Source organism: Oncorhynchus nerka, linkage group LG20, assembly GCF_034236695.1.
Source record: "Oncorhynchus nerka isolate Pitt River linkage group LG20, Oner_Uvic_2.0, whole genome shotgun sequence".
Taxonomy (NCBI): Eukaryota; Metazoa; Chordata; class Actinopteri; order Salmoniformes; family Salmonidae; genus Oncorhynchus; species Oncorhynchus nerka.
The window spans coordinates 47,402,453-47,414,877 of NC_088415.1; the positions used below are offsets into that span (position 1 = coordinate 47,402,453).

Sequence of the window (12,425 nt, forward strand, 5' to 3'; positions counted from 1 at the left end):
TGCTAAAGCCTACACCAACAGTCTCAACCATTTTCCACAATGGATCAGTCCAATTATTTTTGAAATAAATGACAATTACGACAATGTTTGAGTGCAAGTGGACAAACTGGTACCCAGGCTATGATTTTTCCATTTTCCTCAGAAACCCACCCACAGTAATTGACATGGTGGGTTGCCAGATCTGGAGCTATAGTGATGAGCTATATCCCGAATGTCTTGCAGATAAGTTACCTTTTTGGAGGGACCTGGGGCTTTGTCTATTTGCTAAGGGATATAAGTGATGCAGTGTATGCGGCGGCAGGTAGCCTAGTGGTTAAAACGCTGACTAGCAACCGAAAAGTTGCTGGTTTGAATACCTGAGCCGACCAGGAGAAAAATGTGTCAATGTGCCCTTTAAGTAAGACTCTTAACCCTAATTTGCTCCAGTGATGCAATACTACTATGGCTAACCCTGTAAAAAAAAAAAACATTTCACTGTACCTATCCGGTGTAGCTTAATATATATATATATATATATATATATATACACATACAGTACCAGTCAAAAGTTTAGACACACCTACTCATTCAAGGGGTTTTCTTTATTTTTTTTTTACAATTTTCTACATTGTAGAATAATAGTGAAGACATCAAAACTTTGAAATAATCATGTAATAACCCAAAAAAGTCTTAAACAAATCTAAATATATTTAGATTTTAGATTCTTCAAAGTAGCCACCCTTTGCCTTAATGACAGCTTTGCACACTCATGGCATTCTCTCAATCAGCTTCACCTGGAATGCTTTTCCAACCGTCTTGAAGGAGTTCCCACATATGCTGAGCACTTGTTGGCTGCTTTTCCTTCACTCTGCGGTCCAACTAATCCCAAACCATCTCAGTTGGTTTGAGGTCAGGTGATTGTGGAGGCCAGCTCATCTGATGCAGCACTCCATCACTCTCCTTCTTGGTTAAATAGCTCTTACACAGCTTGGAGGGTCATTATCCTGTTGAAAAACAAATTATCGTCCCACTAGCGCAAACCAGATGGGATGGCGTATCGCTGCAGAATGCTGTGGTAGCCATGGTGGTTAAGTGCGTGTTGAATTCTAAATAAATCATTGACAGTGTCACCAGCAAAGCAGCCCCACACTATCACACCTCCATGTTTCACTATGGGAACCACATATGCAGAGATCATCCGTTCACCTACTCTGCATCTCACAAAGACACATCGTTGGAACCAAAAATCTCAAATTTGGACTCATCAGACCAAAGGACAGATTTCCACTGGTCTAATGTACATTGCTTGTGTTTCTTGGCCTAAGCAAGTCTATTCTTCACATTGGTGTCCTTTAATAGTGGTTTCTTTGCAGCAATTCGACCATGAAGGCCTGATTCACGCAGTCTCTGAGTGTGCATAACAGTTGATGTTGAGATGTGTATGTTACAGAGAAGCATTTCTTTGGGCTGCAATTTCTGAGGTTGGTAACTAATGAACTTGTTCTCTGCAGCAGAGGTAACTCTGGGTCTTCAATTTCCTGTGGCGGTCCTCAAGAGAGCGAGTTTCATCATAGCGCTTGATGGTTTTTGCGACTGCACTTGAAGAAACTTTAAAAGTTCTTGACATTTTCCCGGATTGACTGACCATCATGTCTTAAAGTCATGATGGACTGTCGTTTCTCTTTGCTTATTTGAGCTGTTCTTGCCATAATATACACTTGATCTTTCACCAAATAGGGCTACCTTCTGTATACCCCCCTACATTATCACAACACAACTGATTGGCTCAAATGCATTAAGAAGGAAAGAAATTCCACAAATTAACTTTTAACAAGGCACACCTGTTAATTGAAATGCATTCCAGGTAACTACCTCATGAAGCTGGTTGAGAGAATGCCAAAAGTGTGCAAAACTGTCAAGGCAAAGGGTGGTTACTTTGAAAAATCTCAAATATAAAATATATTTTGATCAGTTTAACACTTTTTTGGTTACTACATGATTCCATATATGTTATTTAATAGTTTTGATGTCTTCACTATTATTCTACAATGTAGAAAATAGTCAAATAAAGAAAAACCCTGGAATGAGTAAGTGTGTCCACATTTTTTACTGATACTGTATATATATTTTTTACAGCTGCTGAGCCACTCGAGGCCAAGCCTGAGAGACAGTTGAGAGAGAGTGAGCGGCGAACATCTTTCCTCTTTTCAATGATTCATAATACATCAAGTCCTTCTCCTCTCTTTTGAGCCCCCCCTCTCTCCCTCTCACTTCGGCTCCTCTCTGTTCTTTTGGATGAGCCTGCTTTTGTGAGCCTGGATGGTCAGTTGGTTCTGCTATTTTTATTTCCCCCGTCTTCCTTCCTGTATCCATGGCGATGGCACACAACAGGATCACAACTCCTAAATGACATAACCTTTCTTTCCAGGCGCCTGGTCGCTTTTCCCAGTGTAACACTGCAGGCAGGCATCCACAGCCTGCCTTGCCCGGGTCTGCGTTTGTGCTTTTCCCTCTGTGGTAAAGGACTACCCATGTCAGCAATCTAGCCCTCTGGAATTCTCATCTTCTGGGGCACTGTTTCAAAATTGTCCTCACCTATTTTCAAAGTGGCAGGTTTTCCCATAGTGTTATTTTTCCCTGTTCCCTCCTCTCGCTTTTCTTTCCCTTCCATCCTTTAAGCTTTTTTCCTTGTCTTTTCCATTACATAACCCCCATAGCTGTTCTTTCTGTTCGTCCTCGCTTTTGTCTCAAAGCTTAGCTTAGAAAGTCCCACTATTATATGACTTCAACTTTCCATCACCTAGTTCTGTGTTCTAGGATGACAGTATAATAACAGGCTACAGTGGCCATTGCATAACTCAACCTTTGCATTGACCCTTAGTGACCTACACCGCTGACTACAGTGTGGTACAATAATAAAGCTAGGAAGAATTAAAAGCATATAGCTTTTTCCTGTATATCATTGTAAAGTAAAAATGATCCTTTCTTACTTACTGTTAGTTATTGTACAAATAACAACAACATATTTTATAAACCTAGGAATGACATCAAGAGAGAAGCATATGAACTATACAATTGCAGAAAGTTCATAAACTGTAACTAATTGGAGTTGATATAAAAATTATAAATGTACATTTCCCAGTGGCCGATATTGTGAATGCAATATGTTGGTTAGTATTCTGGAAAGCAAATTGGCTCACTTTATTTGTGTTGAGGAGCAAGCTTTGCTGGTAAATAGCTTAGTGCAATTTCTCAATAAATGAACATTTGAACCATCGAGTTTGCCGGATGGATACGATGTTCCAAATAACTTTCAATCTGCGACTTTTTATCCGGTGTCGGAGAACTACTTGCATGTTTCACCGGACGAGTGTGCCTGCGCACTGACGTCATCACACAAACACGGAAGTCTGTGCTGTTCGGTCAATGCCGCGAAAAGTATAACTGTGGCAGACTAGAGAGATATGGCTGAGAAATGCCCAAAGTCAAAACTAAAAAGAAAGAAATTGTCTATCGAGGAGCCCCTAACTGATATATTTTCCAGGAACACGCTGATAAAGAACAACGAAAGTTCCAGTGCATCGATTAAAAGCTTGCGTTCAACGAGGTATGCGAGCAGTCACGTTAGCCATCTGTCTAGCTCCCCCCTAATCACGATTTACTCTTGTTTATATTGCAATACAGAATATATATAACTGATACAGAGATTGAACATTAGCTTCAAAATTAGTCTGTGCTGTGGTGACAAGAAGATCGTGTCTTCCTTGATTGCAATGCATTGTCTTAATTTCAAATAGATAGTGGTTGGTTCTCATAGACAAGTCCATATTAAATTAAGAAACATAATTGCTCGTGTTTTCTTTACTAGTCATATTTCTGTGTTCTGTAGACCTGTGGTCCCTTCAGAGACGTGGTGGTCCAGCGGTGACCTGGCTGCAGTTGAGAGTCTCTGGGCCCTGACTCTGAGCTCTGCTCTTCCCTGTCTTGACGCTCACCCCTGGGACCCAGTTCCAGACCTTCCAACAGCCTCCACACTGGTGAGTTAGCCATCCCAAGAGTGTGGATGCATCTCAATAGTTGTGTTGGCGCAGGACTTTGTTTCTACCAATCAGTAATAGATTGTACTAATCAACTGGTCATCGCCTTAAATCTAGACCTTTATTAATGTAGCGTGTTGTATGGCTTGAACAAAAGCTTTTATTTACAAAGTTAGCAATCCCACTATAAGTAGCTAATTCTCCATCCAATTGGAGACAGATTTTCATGCAAAAATAAACATCTACATAAAGAAATGTGCATTTTCCCACCTGTGGTGTTTCCATCAAACTGACTTGTGGATAAACAAAGCAATACTTGACGAAGTGCACGTCAAATGTACTTTTTTAGCTTAGAATAAAAATATAAATTTCAATGTGTTTCCATTGCATTTTCAAATGTGCCTGTAGTTTTGTCACAAAAACGGTTGTGTTAAATAGCATATGTGCCTACTCTGGACTTGGCACCTGTGCTCTAACTAACAGCTCGCAGATACAATGCTGGTAGAGTGTTCGGATTGTCTAGTCTACATTGAGATTATTATGTATAAGAGCGAGACTATTTTTGATCTGTCAAATGGCAGCCAAACGTCATCATCATGTCACCAGAATAAGACCCTCAATATTTATTGGAAAGGAGCATCAAGCTCATCACTGCAGTTTCACGTTCATCATAACTTATTTCATCTGTAGCCTAATTTATGCTGGCTTCACACGCTCATGGGAAGTCGAAAGTCCAACCATGATTGTGTTCAAGTGCTTTTGAAGTCAGAACAATTCTTCAACCAATAAGATTGTAGTTAGCCAGATGAGCTTGCTAACATTGCTAATTGAAGTGATCAGCTTGCCAGCAGAGTGAATGGAGATGATGTAGCCTCAGTAAGGACATTACTCCCTTGCCCTCCTCTCCCATTTGGACAGTTTACTAATAGGTTTCTATCAGGCCTGTCATGACATTTTTTTATCCGGCTTATACTTTACTCAAATAAAAAGGTTGGATGAAAACCTGGTTAGCGATGATTTCTCAACTCTCAACCACCACGGTTGTGCCGATTCCACCTTGTACCATGCAGGACTAAACAGGGAATATCTCAGAAAATTGACATTTCTCTCACATACAATAGCTGTTTTTGAACAGCACTCTGCACTAGACCAGTAGAGGAGAAAAACAATGTGTCGTTGAGCACTGCTGAGCTGACTAAAATGGTGGTCACTGTTGACCTCCCAGACGGCTATAGCCTGCTGGCTGGCGCTGGCTCTCTGAGCTCCGGTCAGACAGTGGCAGTTCTGGGCCACGCACGCCACATGAACCAATCACTTTGACAGGTAGCTGATGCAACCTTGCATTTGCTGAATAATTGACTCCAGTGGGCTTCTCTTAGAAAAGCCCTGCTAGCTACCAACTAAAGGAGCAAAAGCCCTTATGTGACAGACATATGGCCCAGACGAAAGACTGGATGAAATTATGTGTGATGTGCCGCTGGGCTAGCAACTCCAAGGCTAGCGTCAATTTTTCTTTTAACACTCCCAGTCCTTCCTTATTACGTATTTGGACACATTAGACTTAGTCACATTTGAGAGGATCTCAAGGGCCCTGCTTGATGGGGACAAAGTTACTCATGCCCCCCACTCTCTGGCTCTCTCCTTCCCATTCTCCCTCCTTTCTATTGCTCTCGTCTCCCTATCATTTCACTCACCCTCTCTTTCTGCCTCTCTCCTTTCTTTCTGTCAAACCCACCCCCCCACACATTTCCCCCTTTCTTTCTCTCTGTCTTTCAGAGCTCTAATGTAGACCAGCAGATTGAATGGAGATGGTGTAGCGTCAGTGAGGACATGACTCCCTTGCCCTCCTCTCCTCTGAGTACTCCCACGGCCCCACACTGTTCCACCCCAGACTCTCCTCTCAATCCTTCTCCTGGGCTGGAAAAGACTCTCCTCCCAGTCCCAGTACAGACTAGTCAGACAACATCCACCATCAATGGCCCTCCTTCGAAGTCTGCTCCCTGTCTCGAGGGGCCCGGAGAGGGACCAGTAGTAGTGGTACTGGCCGCCCCAGACCACCAAGTCTGGGAGCCCAAGTGCCTTCTAGCTACGGAAGGGGAGGCCCATGGAGTGGAGGGGGAGTGTCATCCAGAAAGGACACAAAACGAGGGGAAGGAGGGCAAAACACGGCAGCGGCCAGACCACACCCTACAGCCAGGCGACCAGGAGGAGAGAAGGAGAGTCACCCCTCTATTCCTCAGCTATTCATCAGAGCAGGGAACGGAGGATCATCATTACCAGCAGAAGCAAGAAAGGGTGGAGGAGGAGGAGAAGAGGGCGAGAAGAGGGGGATGAAGAGGCTGCAGCTACCTGCAAACCAGGTGGATGCCACATCTTCTACCTCTGACAGCTTCACTGCTGCTCCCATGGAGGAGGCGGAGGGGGAGAAAAGGGAGGAAGGGTTGTCTGGGATGGGCAGAGCTGATTGGATTGCTGGCAAAGGAGGAGGAGGAAGGGCAATGCAGAGCTGCCCCATGTGCCTGGTGCCGTTTCCAGCTGGGTAAGTTAGGGCTGCCTGGCTCTTCAACCTCTCTGTATTAGAGGTCGACCGATTAATCGGAATGGCCGATTAATTAGTGCCGATTTCAAGTTTTCATAACAATCGGAAATCTGTATTTTTGGACACCGATTTTGCCGATTTTTTGTGTTTTTTTTTTTTACACCTTTATATCTTTATTTAACTAGGCAAGTCAGTTAAGAATACATTCTTATTTTCAATGACAGCCTAGGAACGGTGGGTTAACTGCCTCGTTCAGGGGCAGAACGACAGATTTTCACCTTGTCAGCTCGGGGGGATCCAATCTTTCAACCTTTCAACCTCACAATAACGACCTGCCTCTTGTTGCACTCCACAAGGAGACTGCCTGTTACGCAAATGCAGTAAGCCAAGGTAAGTTACTAGCTAGCATTAAACTTATCTTATAAAAAACAATCAATCAATCATAATCACTAGTTAACTACACATGGTTGATGATATTACTAGATATTATCTAGCGTGACTGAGCATACAAGTATCTAAGTATCTAACTGAGCGGTGGTAGGCAGAAGCAGGCGTGTAAACATTCATTCAAACAGCACTTTCGTGCGTTTTGCCAGCAGCTCTTCGTTGTGCGTCAAGCATTACGCTGTTTATGACTTCAAGCCTATCAACTCCCAAGATGAGGCTGGTGTAAGCTAAGTGAAATGGCTGGCTAGTTAGCGCGCGCTAATAGTGTTTCAAACGTCACTCACTCGCTCTTAGCCTTGGAGTGGTTGTTTCCCTTGCTCTGCATGGGTAACGCTGCTTCGAGGGTGGCTGTTGTCGTTGTGTTCCTGGTTTGAGCCCAGGGAGGAGCGAGGAGAGGGACGGAAGCTATACTGTTACACTGGCAATACTAAAGTGCCTATAAGAACATCTAATAGTCAAAGGTTAATGAAATACAAATGGTATATAGAGAAATAGTCCTATAATTCCTATAACTACAACCTAAAACTTCTTACCTGGGAATATTGAAGACTCATGTTAAAAGGAACCACCAGCTTTCATATGTTCTCATGTTATGGAGTAAGGAACTTAAACGTTAGCTTTCTTACATGGCACATATTGCACTTTTACTTTCTTCTCCAACACTTTGTTTTTACATTATTTAAACCAAATTGAACATGTTTCATTATTTATTTGAGGCTAAATATTTTTTTTAATGTATTATATTAAGTTAAAATAAGTGTTAATTCAGTATTGTTGTAATTGCCATTATTACAAAAAAAAACGTCCGATTAATCGGTATCGGCCTTTTTGGTCCTCCAATAATGGGTATTGAAAAATCATAATCGGTCGACCTCTACTCTGTATTCAGCACACTCATCTGCTCTCTCTCTTCCCATATGCCTGCTGCCTTAAACTACTTTCCTTCCTACATACTCTGCTCTTCTGCAGAGGTAAAACCTTGGTGTCTGACAAATCCAAGGTATAACCATTGACTGTATGGATTCCATTCTTTCACATATGCAGGGCATTTAAAAATGTAGCTCTAGGATATACATCCTAGACAGAATTTTAAAATGTTACATCCTTGATTGCATAGCGGACCATGCTGGGTTTGCATGTAAACAGTGGAAAGGAAGTGGGTTGAAGAAAAGTACACAGTAAATCATTAATTGAAATGGGTCAAAAAAGCCAGGCTGTTTTAAGTGAGGTAGAGGAGGAGTGAATGAATGACGGGGCTAAAAAGCAGGGCTCAGGGCCAGTGGTACGAGAGCTGGATCCCTCTCCCCTCTCGCTCTCGTTTTACTCTCTTTCTGAACAGGCCGGCCTTTGTGTTGGCCAGGGCCTGGCCTGGGTCTGGCCCCGCATCATGGTCTGCTCCCCTAGCCAGCTCTGTGTACCTTGGCTCGGCCACACAACCCCGCTGTACTCCCCTCCCAACTATCTCCCTCTCTCTTGGCTGGACTAGCAGGAACAATGGCTTCCTCTGTATGGAGAGATAGAAGGAAGAGGAGAGTGACCTAGAAGGGGGAAGAGAGAGGGGTCTCTATCTCTCGTTTAGAAATATGAAGAGCTTTTTCTCTATAACGGCATTTATCCGTCATGTGTGTGTGTTTAGTGTGCATGAGTGCAGGAGGGTACGGGTGGCAAGGGTTCTTAGAAAGTACATGATTTGGAGCAAAATAACTCTGCTCCAGTTTCTTCTTTCTCAGTCTCTCTCTCCTGGAGAGGACTCTGCCCGCGCATTACCCTCCAGCAGAATGACAGAGAGAGAGAGATGCAGAAAGAGTGATCGAGAGGGAGAATGAGAGGGAGCGAGAGATACTGAGAGTAAATCTCAGTAGGCCTTTAAAACAGGGCAAGTAAAAAGTACATGAGACACACACTGTGCGAGCGGGCCCAGCAGGAGAGCAGCAGTAGCAATCTGAAGTTAATAAGCTGAAAGCACTGAAGCTCAAGAAGAGACACTGAAAAGATGTCTGTTCCATCCACACACCCATCCATCCATCCATCCAGATTCAGCGCAGTCGACAGTTGTGTCGAGCTTGAGCATCATATCGATACAATACATGCGATGAATGTTGTGATCATTGAAGGTACTACATTGGCGGTTATGATTATAGACAGCCGTTTTAAAGTAGGCCTCGAATTGTTACTTTTTTTTTTCTTCTGTAAGAAATATTTGATTGCTGCCTTCTTAGGACAGATTTCTCCTGTGGAAAGAGATTTGAACCACCTGGGTTGATAAAAGACAAATGACTGAAATGCTGTCCATCCATCTCTCCAGGTTCACTCAGATGGACTGTGACAGCCACCTGGCCAAGTGTCTGTCGGAGATGACCCTCGACATGACCTGGTGATAGTCCACAGAGTCTTCTTCTGACACCAAGGATGGATGGAGGTCTGGAAGGACAGCCAGCTGGCTGTTGTACCACATTTGGGTCGTGTTCACTAGGCACAAAACAGAAGAAAATGGACTGAATTGGGGAGGTGCTATCGGAAATGCTTGTTTTTGCCATCCGTCACAAAATGTTTTGCTACAGTGTGCTCTAATGAGGAGTTAGTTTCACTCTGCTCACCCTGTTGTTTGGCTAGTTGGTCGTGGTGTCCAGTGGTGTCTATATCCCCCTGTGATGGACGGTGGGTGCAGACAACGGTAAAATACAGTATGTGATTCTACTGATCATCTAGTCTTCAGTCATGGGTTTAATTTGTAGAATCTTTTGTTACTGTTGGCTGGAGCAAAAACCCGACTTTACCCTTTGTAAGATTTACTGACTTACTGTCCCACCTCCGCCCCTTCCCACCAACCTATCATCATGCACTACAAGGTTGGAATCATAGAGATGGATAGAGGGCACACCTGCCACTAAGCATTTATGAGGTGTACCACTTCCCATCGCTATGGTTGGAAACAATCTCTGATGGGTCCCATATTGCTTCATTCAGATACACATTTTGTTTTCTCCTCCGCTCCTAACTGCATATGCTGCCATAGAAATAGAATGAATAGAATGGGCGTCCCCATTCAAGTCAACAAACGTATAATGGGGTGGACTGGTGGCCAAAGCGAGGAGCAAAGCAGGAAGTGTACCCTGTAGTAGTAAGTAGAAGAAATTGTTGTTTTCACATGTTGAGATTACATTTCACGTGAGGAGAATAACATGTTTTTACCTCAAATGCGAATTGCAGTTTCACATATTACATTTGTTGTTTCACATTAAAATCTCACTTTCACATGTAAAACAACTCCCCGTGAAAATCTCACTTTCACATGTGGATTTGCAAGTTCACATGTTAAAATCTAACTTTCACATGTGATTGTTTTTCACATGTGAATTTGCAAATCCACATGTGAAAGTGAGATTTTCACATAAAAGTGTTTCATATATTCAACTGCAAATTAGATTTTTACAATGTGATTGTTTTTCACATGTGAAAGTGAGAACGATCTAATTTGCAGTTTCACATGTAAGAAAACTCCACATTTACTCCAATGTTTGTTTGCAAAGTAAACGTCAACAACAAAATCATTTTTCTATCATGGATGGTCAGCGTCTATGGATTTGAGAGTGGTTCCATTTCTCCAGCCCCATCCATCAGCGTTTTACTGAAACTGTCAGAAAGAACACTTTGTTAATGTTTCAGTTAAGGATTTCCAATTTAAACACTTTATAATGGAGTAATGGTCTTACTTCTGTGCCATTAATATCAAACAAAACGTCTGAAGTCGAGAACAAAATTCTTACTATTGCAAACAAAAAGAATGAGCTCAATATTAGGATGGTGTTCCTAATGTTTAGTATACTCAGTGTATATGTGTGTTTCTGTAATACTGTAGGCTATGCAGTGTATATGTGTGTTTCTGTAATACTGTAGGCTATGCAGTGTATATGTGTGTTTCTGTAATACTGTAGGCTATGCAGTGTATTTGTGTTTCTCTAATACTGTGTAGGCTATGCAGTGTGTATGTGTGTATATGTGTGTTTCTGTAATACTGTGTAGGCTATGCAGGGTATATGTGTGTTTCTGTAACACTGTGTAGGCTATGCAGTGTGTATATGTGTGTTTCTGTAATACTGTGTAGGCTATGCAGGGTATATGTGTGTTTCTGGAATACCGTGTAGGCTATGCAGTGTATTTGTGTGTTTCTGTAATACTGTGGAGGCTATGCAGTGTATATGTGTGTTTCATTAATACAAGTGTAGGCTATGCAGTGTATATGTGTGTTTCTGTAATACTGTGCAGGCTATGCAGTGTATTTGTGTGTTTCTGTAACACCGTGTAGGCTATGCAGTGTATATGTGTGTTTCTGTAACACCGTGTAGGCTATGCAGTGTATATGTGTGTTTCTGTAACACCGTATAGGCTATGCAGTGTATATTGTAAGTCGCTCTGGATAAGAGCGTCTGCTAAATGACTTAAATGTAAATGTAAGTAGTTGCCATGGTAGCCTAAGCAGAGAGCTCCTGTAAATACTGCCTTCAGAAAGTCTTCACACCCCTTTACCTTTTCCACATTTTTTGTTACAGCCTGAATTTAAAATGGATTCAATTGAGATTTGTTGTCACTGGCCTACACTCAACACCCCATAATGTCACAATACCCCATAACTGGAATTCTGTTTGTTTATTTTATTTGACAAATTAATGAAAATCTGAAATGTCTTCAGTCAATAATTATTCAACCCCTTTGTTATGGCAAGCCTAAATAAGTTCAAGAGTAAAAATGTGCTTAACAAGTAACTTAACTTGCATGGACTCACTTTGTGTGCAAAAATTGTTTAATTAGATTTTTAAATGACGACCCCATCTCTGTACCCCACACACACAAATCAAATTAAACACTTATCTGTCAGGTCCCTCAGTCGAGCAGTGAATTTCAAACACAGATTCAACCACAAGGACCAGGGAGGATTTCCAATACCTCGCAAAGAAGGACACCTATTGGTGGATGGATAAATGCAGACATTGAATATCCCTTTGAGCATGGTGAAGTTATTACACTGAACAAAAATATAAAGGCAACATTTTCAAAGATTTTACTGAGTTCCAGTTCATATAAGGAAATCAATCAATTCAAATAAATAAATTAGGCCCTAATCTATTGAATTCACATTACTGGGAATATAGATGTGCATTTGGAAAGTATTCAGTCCCCTTGACTTTTTCCACATTAAGTTATAGCCATATTCTAAAATGGTTTAAATGTTTTCTTTTTCCATCAGTCTTCACACAATACCCCATAATGACAAAGCAAAAACAGGTCTAGAAATTTTTGCAAATATGACATAAAAAACGGATCATATTTACATAACTATTCAGACCCTTTACTCAGCACTTTGTTGAAGCACCTTTGGCAGCAATTACAGCCTCGAGTCTTAGGTGTGATGCTACAAGCTTGGC

The 12,425-nt window shown here is 41.9% G+C and overlaps 1 protein-coding gene across 1 annotated transcript; it reads left to right on the plus strand.

Moving 5' to 3' along the window:
• Window positions 1-3,388: 3,388 nt before the first annotated feature.
• On the plus strand, window positions 3,389-11,881 carry si:ch73-70k4.1 (uncharacterized). The gene is made up of 4 exons (XM_029622709.2): window positions 3,389-3,586; window positions 3,869-4,016; window positions 5,793-6,555; window positions 9,308-11,881. Exons 1-3 carry the CDS (start codon window positions 3,444-3,446, stop codon window positions 6,348-6,350), a joined length of 849 nt encoding a protein of 282 aa, XP_029478569.2. The 5' UTR covers window positions 3,389-3,443; the 3' UTR covers window positions 6,351-6,555; window positions 9,308-11,881.
• Window positions 11,882-12,425: the final 544 nt, after the last annotated feature.

Bases quoted from the DNA above. Each gene is read 5' to 3' on its own strand.
- si:ch73-70k4.1 (XM_029622709.2), top strand. From the start codon at position 3,444: ATGGCTGAGAAATGCCCAAAGTCAAAACTAAAAAGAAAGAAATTGTCT. The intron at 3,587-3,868 runs GTATGCGAGCAG...TGTGTTCTGTAG, and splicing joins AAAAGCTTGCGTTCAACGAG to ACCTGTGGTCCCTTCAGAGA. The intron at 4,017-5,792 runs GTGAGTTAGCCA...TCTGTCTTTCAG, and splicing joins TTCCAACAGCCTCCACACTG to AGCTCTAATGTAGACCAGCA.